The 15,299-nt window shown below is 35.2% G+C and overlaps 3 protein-coding genes and 1 long non-coding RNA gene across 7 annotated transcripts; 1 reads left to right on the forward strand and 3 right to left on the reverse strand.

Annotated features, from left to right (window-relative positions):
• Nucleotides 1–1,932: 1,932 nt before the first annotated feature.
• Nucleotides 1,933–4,882, forward strand: LOC146922660 (uncharacterized). 4 transcript variants are annotated; one of them, XR_015012545.1, is made up of 6 exons: nucleotides 1,933–2,199; nucleotides 2,295–2,381; nucleotides 2,472–2,571; nucleotides 2,936–3,035; nucleotides 3,677–3,944; nucleotides 4,515–4,882. It is a non-coding gene; the product is annotated as an uncharacterized LOC146922660 (long non-coding RNA). The 4 variants fall into 4 exon arrangements; XR_015012546.1 differs by having other exon boundaries at nucleotides 3,677–3,777; XR_015012547.1 differs by having other exon boundaries at nucleotides 2,472–2,576; nucleotides 3,677–3,777; nucleotides 4,515–4,650.
• A 678-nt stretch (nucleotides 4,883–5,560) lies between these two features.
• On the reverse strand, nucleotides 5,561–7,611 carry LOC146922661 (uncharacterized). Its single transcript, XM_085711588.1, has 2 exons — nucleotides 7,501–7,611; nucleotides 5,561–7,402 (listed from the first exon to the last, which is right to left on the reverse strand). The coding sequence occupies exons 1-2, from the start codon at nucleotides 7,609–7,611 to the stop codon at nucleotides 5,561–5,563; spliced, it is 1,953 nt and encodes a 650-aa protein (XP_085567714.1).
• A 20-nt stretch (nucleotides 7,612–7,631) lies between these two features.
• LOC146922662 (uncharacterized) lies at nucleotides 7,632–8,552 on the reverse strand. Its single transcript, XM_085711589.1, is given in 3 exon segments — nucleotides 7,632–8,089; nucleotides 8,265–8,336; nucleotides 8,339–8,552. Coding segments are annotated over 3 exon segments (744 nt in total).
• An 893-nt stretch (nucleotides 8,553–9,445) lies between these two features.
• LOC146922663 (inactive TPR repeat-containing thioredoxin TTL3-like) lies at nucleotides 9,446–13,849 on the reverse strand. The gene is made up of 7 exons (XM_085715476.1): nucleotides 12,820–13,849; nucleotides 12,075–12,267; nucleotides 11,772–11,944; nucleotides 11,073–11,406; nucleotides 10,411–10,615; nucleotides 10,221–10,321; nucleotides 9,446–9,934 (listed from the first exon to the last, which is right to left on the reverse strand). Exons 1-7 carry the CDS (start codon nucleotides 13,704–13,706, stop codon nucleotides 9,782–9,784), a joined length of 2,046 nt encoding a protein of 681 aa, XP_085571602.1. The 5' UTR covers nucleotides 13,707–13,849; the 3' UTR covers nucleotides 9,446–9,781.
• Nucleotides 13,850–15,299: the final 1,450 nt, after the last annotated feature.

Here is a 15,299-nt window from a genome sequence, read left to right on the forward strand (position 1 = left end):
TCTCTTTGGAAGCAAGCAAAATGAGCCAAAACAGATGACTTCTGCTTTACTGTTGATACTATCTTTGACTTGTATCTTTTTGGTTTTCAATACTATCGTTGATACGAGCAAGGATATGGGCTGCAATGAATTAAGATCGAATATCGAGTCAAATGAATTAGGAAGGCCCAACAGAATTATTGTTAGAGTATTAATTTTTCCACCATATGCATGACTAGAGCGCCCTGTAAATTTTCCAAAAATGCCCTTGTGGAATTCAGTTTTTCACAAATTCGGATTTTTTGGATTATGTAATCCGAAAACTTCAAAAAATAGGGCATGCTATTTGATTTTTTCTGATTATATAATCCGAACACCCCTTAAAAACCCTTTTTCAAGGGAAAACCAGTTCGGATTATATAATCCGAATTGTATCAACACAAATTCTAAACATGTTTCATGGATTGTCATTTTATGGACAATATTAATCTTCCTAACTCTCATTCTTCTGTTTTGAGTCATTGTTACCTGTTCTTAGTCAAAAATCTTAGTAAAAAATCAGGTTTTCGGGCTACTTGATCGGATTGCTCCGAAACTTCCTCCGAAAATTAGAAAAAATTCAAGGATCATGACTCCCTTAAAAGAAACTTCTTATGGGATTCCACCCCTTAAATTCCAAAATTCCATCGTTTAGACCCATTTTTAATTTTTTTTAATTTTTCATATTCTCAGAAAAATTCGAAAAAAATTGCATTAGTTTTATTTGATTTTTAGAATTTTTTGGTGGTATTTTTATGATTTTATTTGACAGGTTTTTAGCATTTTTGTACTTAGTTTTTTTGTTGTTTTTAAAAGCAAAACTCAAAACTGTTAAAATGTGAGAGAGTTTGATGGCTGATTATACATAAGAATTGTAAAATCCGAAATAGTGAAACATGAATTCGGATTTTAAAATTCGAATTACACAAGGGCATTTTTGGAAATTTTACAGGGCGAACTAGTCATGCATGGGGTGGAAAAAGTAATACTCTAACAATAATTTTGTTGGGCCTTCCTAATTCATTTGTCTCAATATTCAATCTTAAGAATTTTGCTCTCCACCCAGCACGTTTTGCTCGCACCCTGCAGCCATGCCAATTTTGCCCTTGCGCATGTTAACTAACGCAAGTGTAATACTATGCGTTAGTTAAGTAACGTTGCGTGACTTAAGATGCGCAAGTGTAAAACTATGCGCATGTTAACTAACGCATAGTCATGTATGTATTAAAGCACTACGTGAGTTAACTCACGCAATGTATTACACTTGCGCGAGTTAACTCCCGCACTACTGATATATCAGAACAGCATTAAATGCTCGTAATTTGAACCTAATTACGCCAGTTTAACAATATTATTGGATAATACGACACAATCTATCAAAATTACACCAAAACATCGTTTTTTTCACAATCACATAATCACACATAACGATCCAAACAGTCCAAATTACACAAATTCGCCGGTAATGACCCGTAATCATTTAAACACACTTAATGACACGTAAACGATCCAAATTACACAAATTTGTCCATAAATTTATAAAATTACATAGTCTCACATAAACGATCAAACATTACACTATTACACTTAAATAACGATTACACTTCAACGGATCAGACAAAAAGATACAAAGTATTATTCTCAACCATTACCCTAAACATGAAATCAACGTCGCTATCATCTTTGAGAAGTTGTTGATAATACACGGTCATCCAGAAATCCTCTTCCTTATCCTCCCCCAAGTCCAGGCCTGACACATTTACTATCACATCACGTGTTCTCACTAGTACAAAAATCACTTATTGACACAGGGATTTTAAGCAGGCAGCTATCTACCTGACTTAAAAACTTGAAGGGAGTCGGAAGTTTTTTACTTGAATAGATATTAAGTGGTTTAAGCCCATTTAAAAAATTAAATCAAACATAAAACATGCCATAGTCAAAAAACAAAATCACCAAAATCATTATCTCGCTTCACATCACATACTCTCAAATCAATTCTTCAACAATCGATTCACTTGAAAATTCCCCCAATCGAGTTTCACTTCAACAAACCCAATCGATTCTCCACCGTCACACCTCACCGCGTCACTTTTTCTTCATCTTCACAGTCGCTAGTCGTGTTAACGTCGGTTTTACGTTTCAGCGTCTTCTTCTTCTTCATCTTCGGGACCTAAAACGGTTTGCATCTTTTGCTTTTGTTTTTCGTATTATTACTGCGAGCTTCGTGCAGTGTGCTATTCTTAAATTGTATGTGTCGATTGAATTTGAATTAGGTTGAAGTAGCAGCTGTAAAGGCTGAACACAAACCTGAGTTCATTGATGATTTGTTCCTCAATTTGTTCCGCACGAAATTAGTACAGGTAACCAAACCTGAGTTCTTATTGATAGCTTTTAGAACGAAAAGAGGGATATATGATTAATATGGTGGCTGAGTATGAATACTATAACAGGAGGTGGGGTGGGACTAAAAGAAACCTGGATATGATGGACTAATCAAAGTTGATAACAGTCTAATGATGAAAGGCATTACAAATTCTCATACCATAGAACGTACGGTAATTTTCTCTTTTAGAATCTCAATAACATGTAATAGCATTTCACTGTTTTTGTGTTCGTGACCGTGACAAACCAAAATTATGGTTTCAAAAGGTTTATATTCAAGTGAATTAATGCAATGCATGTTTGGATTGCATTATTTGAGTTTATCTAATGACCTAAATTTTGTGCGTCTGTTCAGGAGACCTTATGAAAACAGTTTATCAAATTGTTCACAACGTGTTTTCAACTTATTTTCATAAGTTCTTTTAGATGTCTTATGAAAATAGCTTATAGGTTATACGAAAACATTTTTTTTTCTTCTACTAAAGAAATAGTCTGTGCATAAGCGCTTATCATAATAAGCATTTGTGAGCAGTTTAGGGGATTAGAAAGAGAGAGTAAGGTTGTACCAGAAAAGCTATAATAAGATACTTGGTGATCCGAGCACTAGCTAATGACTCTGAAGTTCTTAGCAGGTAATATTGCAAACCAGATTCTGTTTGATTTCACTATTATATATTTGATCAATTAGCTATTTCATTTGTTTTGGGTTACTTTTTGCTCAAGAAAAATATGCAAAGAATTATCTAAGCTGCAGGATATTTTAATTAGTAAAATAAAATACCACCTTAAATATATTTTTGACATAAAAATATGTTTTTCATCAAAATTGATTAGCTTGTGAGCAGGTTCTTTGAGTCACAGTTGTAGTTACGGAACAAAGTAGACTCATGTTTAGAAATGATGTACTTCTTGCACTGAATATATTTTAGACTAAAAGTATATTGGTACTGGTAAGTAGCATTAAGTATTTATATTTGTTAATAAAAAGGGAAGCTTTGACACAACAATTTGGAAATTAACTAGTACTAGTACTAACTTGTATTTAGAGTAGTGTTTATTTCTTGTCAAAATTTGGAAATTAACTAGTACTAGTACTAACTTGTAGTATGTTGATAATTGAAATTTGGAAATTAACTAGAATCCAGTACTAATTTGTATTTTTAGTAACTAGTATTTCTTGTGGAGCACTGGTAATGATTAACATGATATATGAAATTTGGAATAAACCATTGAAGTACTACTAGTACTGATTTTTACACATACACATACACAGGTACACTGGATTCTATAGAGGAATATAGAGTGGGGGCTGCAATTGCATGGCAAATTGATAACCATAACGTGTCTCCAATGGCACAGTTGATTATGAATTGGGTAACTACAATATATTGTCCCTTATTGTTAGTTTTGATGGTTTTGGTTGTGAAAGAGAACAATGAGGAAGAGGAGGAACCTGTCAAACAAGTTGCTCCTTCAGATAACAATGGCTCTGTGCATTGACTGGTTTTGCTGCATCTTGTTGCTACGATAAGAGCTAATGAGTAATTACTAATTATTTTCATTTTACCATAATAAGCTATAATAAGCTACTTGGTGACTAGATGCAGCTCATATATACTACTCTATAATAAACAATTCATGTACTTATAATTTTATGTTTTAGCTTATATATATGGATCTTTTTTTAGGGGATATACATGGCACTTTTAAATCATAAAAAGATGAGCCCTTAGTATAGATTCAACAGAAGTATATATGGATCTTTATGTTACGAAGAAATTTTAGTGTCTTTTGAAGTTTCAAATGTTTCTGTAGTGAGAGTTTGTACTACAAACGCAATACATGGATCAGTTAGTATTACCTGAAGGGGAGACTCACACGCACATGTGTAATCTAACTTGGGAACAACTTTATCTTTATTTTCGAGGAATGTTTGATTTTAATCAACTATGAAATTGTTTATCAGTAGGGACTAGTCTGCAAACAGAATCAAATGTGGTTTCTCAGAACACAGATGTTTGTGGTTCTTAATTATTGTTATTAATTTAATAGCACCTAATGATAATTTGCTTTTGTTTACTAATCTGAACATGATGAAGATCCTTTTTCAGGATCTGAGCAGCCTGAACAGGAGGAAACTTTTGATTATGCTGAACTAGAAAATAAGGAATGCTTTGGAGTTGAACAAGACTAAGCTATGCAGTTCACTGCATCTGAAGAGGATTTTGTGGAGATTGATGAACAAACTATTGTCTCTTTGATTGTTGCTGAATGTTGCTGAACCTGATGATGCTTTTGTGGATATTTCTAACCAAGATGTTGCTGACTTGTCTCTTGTGGTATTTGAGGAAGCTTATAAGGAGATTTCGTAACTTTGAATTTGTTAAGTGTTTGATATGAAATTTGGTTTAATGATATTTTATATTAGTGGTTGTGAATGTAGTGTTAGATTAATTTATGAAATTATGTTTTATAATCATGTATAATATGGGTTGAACAGATTTTTTTTTATAATCTTTGAGCCCTTTTTAAGTGGGGTGAACCGACTTAATTAAAAGCTTTTTAAGTGGGGTGAAGCGACTTAATAAAACATTTTTAAGTAGGACTTCATCCGACTTAAAATCAAAATAGTTACTAAGTCGGCCACCTATAAGTGGGATCCCCAACCCACTTAAAAACTCATTTTCACCCCACTTAAAACGTGTTTTTTTGCACTAGTGTCTATGATTTGAACCAATATGGATAAAGAAGTCGTCAAGCTTTGCCTTCAACTCGTCCAACTTTTCGGTGGGGTTTACAGTGAACCAAGCCCTCTTTTTCACATCTACATAACGGACTTCAAGTTTAACTGGATCTTGTGCATCTTCAGACATGTTTCACCTCACAAACTTCACAAAAATATAATGAAAAACAAATATGAGATAAATGAGATAAAATAAATAGTTGAATAATTAGAGACAAAGTAAGTAATGCAAGCAATAATTGGTGTGACATAACCGGCCACCAAAAAAATAATTCATTTCATTTAATATATATAATATTAGTTACATATTGGCCACAAATATACAAATTACATAACCGGCCACCAAAAAATATGTCGGGGTGTAATACCACCAAAAAATAGGACGACCACCGACCGACCTATAACTTTCCTAACCTATAATAACCTATCTAAGAGGTCTAGTGATATTCCTAAATTGACGTCCTCTTCCATGTCCTCCGTCCATTCAAATTCTTGTTCCTTTTTTTGCGGGGTGGGAGTATCACCACAAACAATTGGATTGTGCTCATTTGTTGGTTTCTTTGGCGGCTTAGGCTCCTTAGACATGAGTTCATTGAAAGCGTTTTGTCTATCCAAAAACGCAAAATGCCAATTCTTCGCCTCACCAATCTTGTTGTTCATCCACTCCTTACAACTCAGTGGTAACAGACAACCTTCCTTCAAAATCACATGAAGATAGTGATCGGGAATTAAGCAAAGACACATGATGTTGGAATGTGGATTAAGTGGAGGAGCACTTCGGATTGGGAAATATATCTCACATACACCACCCGTCGTTTCGGACAAAGTCAATAGAACAACGGGCCTTTTGTAGCAAGAAGCAATAATGTGACCCATATCCGGAGTGGTCATCCACTTATCTGGAGGCGCAATACCAATTGTACGTTTAGGAGGGTATAAACCATTCAAGATTATGTTATAACGCTCCTCCGTGTCATATATCGGCATGTAGTCACTCTTATGATTTCTCAACTCTTGAATAAGTGCTTGACGAATCAATACATGATCTTCCTCATCCATCCCCAAGTGCCTAGCTATCACCCGGAATCCACAATGACCATCCCCTTTAACATTCACAATTTCTTCAACAAAAGGCCTCATGATATTTGGAATTTGTGAAATGTATGAGATATTCCAAAACGGTTTTGAAGTGGAGGATGAAGCTTGTGAGCGGGAGTAAGTGCCAAGGCGTGCATCTTTCCTCTTTGGAAGTGACCTCTTTGGTTGTGAAGGTTGACTATCCGGATTTTGAGAATCAATGGTTTCCCACCTAGAGGGGATTCGACCCGTTGATGACACTTTGAGTGTAGTCCTCTTCCTTTTAGGTGCTCCTTTGGTTACCACCTTTTTCAAAGGCGGAGACAAAAACGTGGTTTCCGGAAATGCAATTTGACGCATCATCTCTTTGATGTGGAGCTTCATATTGTAAGAGCTTTTCTTGAGAAGATCTTGAATTCCATTCCACTTTTCCATCACGGAAAAGTCATCATCAATCTTCTCTCCTTGTACACACAACCTTTTCCAATGAGGGTATATATCATCCAAGTCAAGAGGCAATTTTTGCTTGCTCTTCATGGCAATAATAAACGCACAAGGTAACCCGTAGGATGTCATTTGAACACAACCACAATCTTCCTCACCAAATCTGAATGTCTTGGAGCGTTTCAATTCATCATAGATAAATCTCAATGCTTTTCTAGAAACATAACCCTCCAATTCTTTCATCATCTTGATCTTTTTGTATTTGTGCTCAAACACCGTTTTGTTCCTCCCGAAACTACCTTGTATTTCACCAAATTGCACCGCCAACATCTTGTGAATTTCATCCCAGCATGATGCCAAATCACCCACGCTACTCCTCAAATATTTTTTCAAAACACCATGAGCGGATTCAACAATGTTGGTGGTTCTACACCCTAGATGCAAGACTTTATCCGTCCATGCCCTCACAAATTTCTCCTTAAGGTTCAAAACCGTTTCTTCGACATATTTAATGAATTCCGGAAATGGCATGCATACCTCTTTGAATTTCAACAAATTACTTGCATATGATTCCTCCGTGGGAGATTCAACCAACTCTCTCCAAGCATTCACCACTTTCTCAACAACAACGCTATTCTTCATCTTGTTCTTCTTCAATTCTTTCTTGTCAAGTTTTGCACCCTTAGGAGGCTTTGCCACCACTTTACAATCCGTGATGCACTTGGACCTTACATTCTTCCCAATATGAAAATAACAAAGCATATGGTGTATGTCTCAGGGAAAACTGTGCCAATGGCCTTCATCAAAGCACCATCCCTATCGGTGACAATCACCTTAGGCATGTTGTCTTTTGAGTACAAGAAACCTTTCAACATCGTAAGTGCCCAAGCAAAGTTATCCTCTAGTTCAAAGTGAAGAAAGCCAAAACCAACGGAATACGTCATTCTTGTAGAGGTGCAACCAACTATCTCAAAAACGGCATTCGGTAGTTGTTGGTTTTGTATGTAGAGTCCATGACCAAAACGGTCGGAAAGGTGTTGAGCAATTTAATTGACTCTGGATGAGCAAAAAAGATGTCTTCAAGAGTGGTTTCCTCACTATTGCATCTTGTGTAATAGACGTACTTATGCTCCACCAACTTCGAAATCAAGAATTGCAACTCCGTCATGTCACCTCTTTCCCCCTTGCGCCATCTTGTTCTCACATTGTACACTTGCTTGATTGTTGTCACACTTTCGTTGTTGTTTTCCTTCAAATTGGTGAGAATATTCCGAGGCACCGTCAAGCTCTTTGTCATTTCAATAACTTTTTTCTTCTCCTCCGCACGAAGTCTACCCGCAATTAGGTGTCCTTGTAACTTTCCCACCTCCAAGTCATGGTTGTGCATTCCACAAAGCATTGCAAGCCATCAATCATTTGTATCTTTATCAAAGAAACCTTTCAACCTAAACGGACAATTACATTTTCTTGAGCCAATGCCTTCAAGGTTCGGTTTCTTCCTTGTCTTAGGTGGCATGTATACCCCACTCCTTTCACATTGCATCGTCAAGTACGGCCTTTTTATAACGGATTTATCTATACAAACACCAAATCCGGCCTTCACCCCTTGTCTGCGAACCCAAGTAAGTAACTCTTCTCGCTCTCTCCATCTTGCATTTGTTGTAAAAAATGAGGCGGTGTCACGAGCTTCACAAATAACACCGGTAGGTACCGGTTTAGGTTCTTGAATTTTACCAATTCGAGCTTGAATTAGAATTTGGACTTTAAATGGTTTGAAATTAAAGGTTGGTTTGACATCGCCGGAACCTTCGCCGGAACCTTCACCAGAACCTTCTTTTTTGGCCGGTTTCGGTTCAACGCCATCATCCGCGACTTTGTCAACCATCCCTAAATATCTATTGAATAAAAAAAATTACAAAGGAAGAAAAAATAAATTACTTGCGGAACAAGCTAACCAAGAACAAAAGTGGCGCAAAAAATTCAAAAAAACATGACTGCACAGTGGCGTGACTTAAGTCACGCAGCACTAATGCACTTGCGACAGTTAAGTCGCGCAGAAAGTTAACTTGCGCAAGTTAACTTGCGTACCTATCCCTAGTGCCTACGAAAACCAGACGAACCAAGCAGGAAAACCAGCAAAATGAGATGAGTTTAGATGGTACAATACTTAATATTTGATGCTTGATGAGCGTAGAAACTTGCTTCCTGACGATTTGCAATGATTTGGGATGATGATTTAGACCCAAAAAATCGCACTTTTTGGGTTTTTGAAGGTGGAGGGAAAGAAAATGGTGGTTGGAGTTCGGACTGATGGGTTTTGTTCAAAAACAGGAACATTGCGTGAGTTAACTTGCGCAGCGTGAGTTAACATGCGTGGCGTGAGTTAACTTGCGCAAGGGCAAATTTGGCATGGCTGCAGGGTGCGAGCAAAATGTGCTGGGTGGAGAGCAATAATCCAATCTTAATTCATTGCAGCCCATATCCTTGCTCGTATCAATGATAGTATTGAAAACCAAAAAGATACAAGTCAAAGATAGTATCAAAGGTACAATTTTGATCAATTCACCTGTGGCTCTTAAACTGTTTGGACTAATAACTGCAATTTTTATTTTTGAATTGACAAATTTTAGTGGATTATGTTAATTTCAAGATTTTGAGTCCTAAACCTCTCTAGTTAACTGTTCAAACTGAACTTGTAGCCAGAACAGAACAACCAAAATAAAAGGGCAAAAACACTCTTAGACCAGTTGTCCTTTCTACCAAAACATAAGGAAAAAATCAGTAAAGAACATATTTATAACATTAAGAAACAAAAGTACAATGTAGCTGTTTAGCTTTGTCAAACAAATATACATTAAATATGGGATATATGAATATTGAAGAATGCTCTAGCATCCAAGGAAATAAAAGAATCTAGGGTTAACCAACACAAAGAATTCCTTTTCCTATAGACTTCTCTATGTACTATACTGATATACAAGGAAGCAAATTTTTGAAGGAAAAGGAATTAGCTAGAATTATTTTGATCACAGACCTTTTTCCATTGCATTTTGGAAAATCAACATTTTCTCTTCATAAATATAATGTTCCATTTGAGGGAGTGTAATATTTATCTCAGCTACTATAGAATTTAACCGATTTTTCTAAAAACTCGTGGTTGTTGCCTGAAATCTCTTTAACTCTTGATCCATTTTTGTATATTTTGAAGGCTGGGAATGAGCTTACACCTTCTGATTTTGCCAAGTAGGGATGGTCTTCAATCTCGACCTGAATAGTCGTAGTTCAGTTATATAAGTAAGAAACAATGGCCTAGTTTCGATATTGAAATAACTTTTATGATTTTTAACTTGAGAAACAGATATGATTGGTATCATATCTCACCGAAACGATTCACACGTGCGTCTAATCATATCTCACCATTATATCATTGTTGTATTAGTTCCTAAAACATCTGCACAATTATCTTCTACATGGTGAAATATGATCGAATGCATCTGTAAAATATTTTTACACCGACTGTGCATACCAATTAAACTCTTAAAAATAAACCAACCTTGAGGAAATTAACAGATGGGAATCTCTTGCTGGTTTCCTCCAGCACCATCAACACTTGCTTGTGTGTTCCCTTGTTACTGAAGAGCACAACAGCCATACCTATTTAACAGCATTTGAAATCGGTAAGTTCATTTGTAATACTCATGTGTAATGTATTGTATAAGAGAAAAAACTATATTGTGCCTTACCAGGTGAGGTTACGTAATGTCTGAAACGATCGTTACTTGAAATGCAAACTAAATTTGAACCAAATTTTAAATCCTTAATATCTTCACCACGTAGCATCTTGAGTTGGAGCCGAGCCTCAAACAAAGCCCTTGCCACTTCTTCATCCCCTGGCTTTTCTCTTATCAACATTTCATAGTCTTGAATGGCAACTTCCCATCGTTCCAACTACATGAACAAAAATAATATAGCGATAGAGTTACTAAGCGTAGATAACTATGTAGAGTTTTAAAAAAAATGTCAGTGACTGCGAGCTTGACCACTACATCAAGGTTTCAATGTCTCTCTGATATGAAATAAGTGATTGAGACCACATCAGCCACATTTGATTGTGATTCTCCTCGATATGAAATATCACAATGCCACCACGATCAAATTTGTGTCTGGTGTCTGACATATGTGAAATATCACAATGCCACCACGATCAAATTTGTGTCTGGTGTCTGACACATGTTAATGTTCAACACATGTGTCGGTGTCAGACAAAGACATGACACCGACACATGTGGTTACAATCAAACACTTATATTTTCTCAAATTCGTAATAGTGTTGAGTGTCGGTGCTAGAGTCGTGTCTTGTGTCAATCTCTTTGTCATTGATTCATAAATCTAACATTTAAAGTACCTTGGCATTACAATATGCCCTCCTTAGCCTTGCTTTGCTATAACATGGATTAAGCATAAGTGCAGCATCACAATCTTCAATTGCCTTTTCATATTGCCCTAGCTTAGAACGACAAGCTGCTCTGTTGCATAACAGAACCGAGTTGTGTGGATCATGATCTAATCCTTCATTGTATACTGCACATGCTTCCATGAATTTTGATGCCTTGAAGAGTAAGTTTCCACTCATTCTCGCTGATGTTACTGCTCTGGCTCTCCTTAACACTGCATTTACCTCTCTGTTGCTTGGATCAACTCCAGCCGCTTGCTGAGCTGTTTTAACAGCATCCTCAAACCTATTAACAAACAAAGTTCAATTTTACTTGAGTTCATTCCAAACAAGACTCAGAAAATGTATCAGTTGCGATGATTTGCAAAAACACCGTTGTGATGCAAATTCGGTTCAAATATTACGGCCACATCACATGATGTGGTCTACAATTTCAAACAATTTTACAGAATTAGGAAAAATACATTTTGTGGTCCTTTATGCTGTTTAATAGTATTAGATTAACTCTTTTAAGTTTTCTTCTCAACAAGGTAAGTCTCAAAAAACGGGACTTAAAGGACTGCAAATTTACCACCATATTGCATGCCCATAGCGAAATATACATAAATCATGATTGAAGTAATTGTCAAAAAATGATTTATTTTCACAAACCTGCCGGATGCTAAGTAAACCAGTGCGCCTATCATCAACAGGTAAGCACTAGTAGCCGTACCAAATATCTTGTTACACCAATCAACTGAAAATTTTGGCATGTCGTCATACACAACATATGCCTCTTGGTACCTCACGAGCATCAGCAACGCTTCAGTTTGTAAAGCATAGATCTGCCACAAATACAAACAACTCTAATCAGCCTAGGCATGCTGAATAAATTTTGATAAGATCTACACTGGAAATGTTGAAGAATAAAATTGTTTATTGCTAAGGATTAACATGTTTGAGCAAGGAACTAACCTGCGGAGCTGAATCGGCACCTAACGATAATGCAGACTGTGTTTCCTTTAGTACAACACTCCATTCATTGAATTTCCTTGCTTCTGTGCATTTCTTCAGGTGATTTTGTAGAGCCTGAGCTTGAAAAGCAAGTACAGAGTCAACATTTGACGTCGATCGGTTGCAATCCATTGCCTTTTCAACTTCTCCTAATCTGCATAAAAATTTGCAATTCAATAAGCAAAAGTAATAATAAAATAAACAAACACAATGTCATATTCAAAGTAAATCGCGATGTTTTCTCTGCTAGTCCTTTAATATATTTTAAAAAATGTCTGCGAATTTGAGCTGCGACATCAAAGATTTATATGTCTCATAACCGCAAGTGAGGTCGCATTGGGCACATTTGAGCGCGAATTGAGGATCACAACATGACCTCAATTTAAATCTTTGGTACTTTGAGCTTGTTTGGATTGGCTTATTCAATTTTATCTACTAGCATAAACACTTGGAAGAGCTTATGGAAATAGTATATGACATGTCCATAAGTTGTTTTCAGCCTATTTCCATAAGCTCTCCAAACTAACTTAAGAAAACATCTTATAGCTTATAAAACAATTTGACTCGGCCTTGTCTCTTGTTATAGAAATAACTTACGCATAAGCAATTATATGATAATCACTTATATTATAAACTCTTAAGTAGTTTATCCAATCAGAACCTTAATGAATTAAATGAAGCCCACATGATTATTATGACTGATTACCTGAAATATATTGTTGCCAAACGATTGTGAGCTCTGTTATAAGAAGGATCCAACCGAATAGATTCCTCACACTCAATAATAGCTTCTTGAAACCTTCCTAATCCAATCAAAGCTGCACTCTTATTGCAATGATAAGTTGCCTTATTTGAATCAATAGCAATTGCTTTGTCATACAAACCCAAAGCCTCTTCAAAATTACCCTTTTTGTATGCTTCATTTCCCATTGATTTCAACACGTCAGGGTCTGCAATATTGTGTCTTTGACTTAGAAACTGTGCAAGTTCATTACTATTCTTCCTCATAATATTCCCCATAACCACTTTTCTTCCATTATTATTACCTTTGTAAAAACTTGAAACTGAGTTTAACTCTGAATGCTTAGGTAAACTATCAACACTCTTTCTTCTTGGTGTGTTATTCACAAGCAAGTTTCCGGTAAGTTTCAAGGGAGAAAAGTCTTTGGTTATGGACTTGTTGCTATCGTTGTCACGCGTGCGAATAGTGCTAATTCTAGCAAGTTGTAGAGAATTTCGCGCTGATTCTATTTGAAGCTTGACATCATCATCCGTATTATGGTTTTGTTCAACCCTTTTATGAGTTGAACTAACACCAGAGGATGATGATGTCGAGCTTCTTGCAGTAGTATCTGAACTACGCTTCCGAGTTTCATTGAATCTAGTGTTGTTGGAGATTTTTTGTGGAACCTTTTGTTCTTTATTTGGAAACAACTTTGCTTCATTTTTGACATGATCAATGTTGTTAGTTTTCATTGGTAGGGAATGAACTAATGAGTTTCTTAGCCTAGGACTTTTGAGATTGAAAATTCTCTCCATGAAACCACAACCAAATTCATTTCCCACCTTCTTGCTTTTGGTTTTCATTGCCATGGTTTTTCTTGAAGATGTTGTGTTTTAGAAGAAGAGGGGTGTGAAAAGTCAACGACTTCTACTCAAAGTGACAAAAATTATATATGGTTTTTAGATTAAGAAAAAGCTTGAAGATATGTGAGAGATAGTGAAAGGGGAATCACAAAGTGTAGCTTGTATAGGAAGCACTTTATATAGGAGACGTGCTATGTACAAAGAGTGGCTTCCAAGAAACAACTTTAGTTCTTTTATTTTTGGCTTTAGAGACCCTTAAGTTTCCTACCATAAAAAATAACATGTAGTCACTATAGTTAGAGTCTTTGAGATATGGTGGTTGGATTAATATCAAATGATTCATATTTTATCTTTATGAAATTATATGTTAAATACAAACTTAAAATACCAAACTTCCAATATTGATGATACAAGGATTGAAATATTCTATCTATAGTGGCTATAGAGTATTTTGAAACCATTCAATCTAAATTTTAATGTAGAGGTTAAAGATTCTAGAGAAATATAGACTCTGGCTTTATGACATTGACCCTAAAATAATTGATAGCTAGATTTTATTTATTTTCGACTAAATCTCAGAAGAATCGAGTTCGATTTTTGAATAAAATAATTATTGATTATGTTTTACTTACGTACTAATCAAATTCTAAAATATCAAAATTAATTTCTTCTAAAAACCGGAAAGTTAACATGTTAGGAAATATTTGCTATCTTAAGATAACAAGAGTTCAAGAAGTCCTCTCAAAAAAAAAAAAGAGTTCAAGAAGCAAAATCAATAATCCAATAAGATAAATTTTGTGTTTTATACCTAATATGTTATTGTTTGTGTATTCTAATCAATCATTACCACTATTTAATTTATTCCCAAAGGAGATAACATTTTAATTGTAATGATTTTTTTTTTGAGAGATTTTAATTGTAATGATGTTAGGTGTATGTTTTTTCTCCTTATCAAAAGTAAAGTAAAATATTATTTGCAGAATATTATTTTGGTCTGTTATAAATAGAGTGAGGTCTCATGTCACGGGCCCAGATATAAACGACAAAAATAAATTAAAATGAAAAGAGAGAGAAATAATTATTTTAAGAATTATTATAATGACACCTGTGCCCCCATCATGAGGAACAAATAGACACATATTGGACTTTTGAGACTATAAAAAGTTATAGATTATAGTCTTATAAATAATCACCTAATGAGCCAGGCTCTTAGCACCTTCTTGTGAAAGATAATCAATTCAAACACTTGTATTTGCAGAAGTAATTAATTAAAGGGTTATGTTACAAGACACCTTCATAAAAAGTAGTGTGGTGTCTTTTATCAAGTCACACCTCAAGGTGTGATTTTCACTTTTTTAGTTATAACTTTGATAAAAGACACCTTCATAAAAAGTAGTTGGTGTCTTTTAACAAATGCTCATAGAGTAACTTGATAAAAGACACCTTCACAAAAGGTGTCTTCTATCATAACCCATAATTAAAATTGTGACAAACACTAAAAAAAATATCACTTGAGCTGCATATATATAATTAGTTAGTGACTCATTGGTAATAAAGTACATCCAAACCAAAAGATTTAACTTCAAATAAATAAAAAAA

Source organism: Medicago sativa, chromosome 5, assembly GCF_051527215.1.
Source record: "Medicago sativa cultivar Bolivia chromosome 5, Bolivia_mono, whole genome shotgun sequence".
Taxonomy (NCBI): Eukaryota; Viridiplantae; Streptophyta; class Magnoliopsida; order Fabales; family Fabaceae; genus Medicago; species Medicago sativa.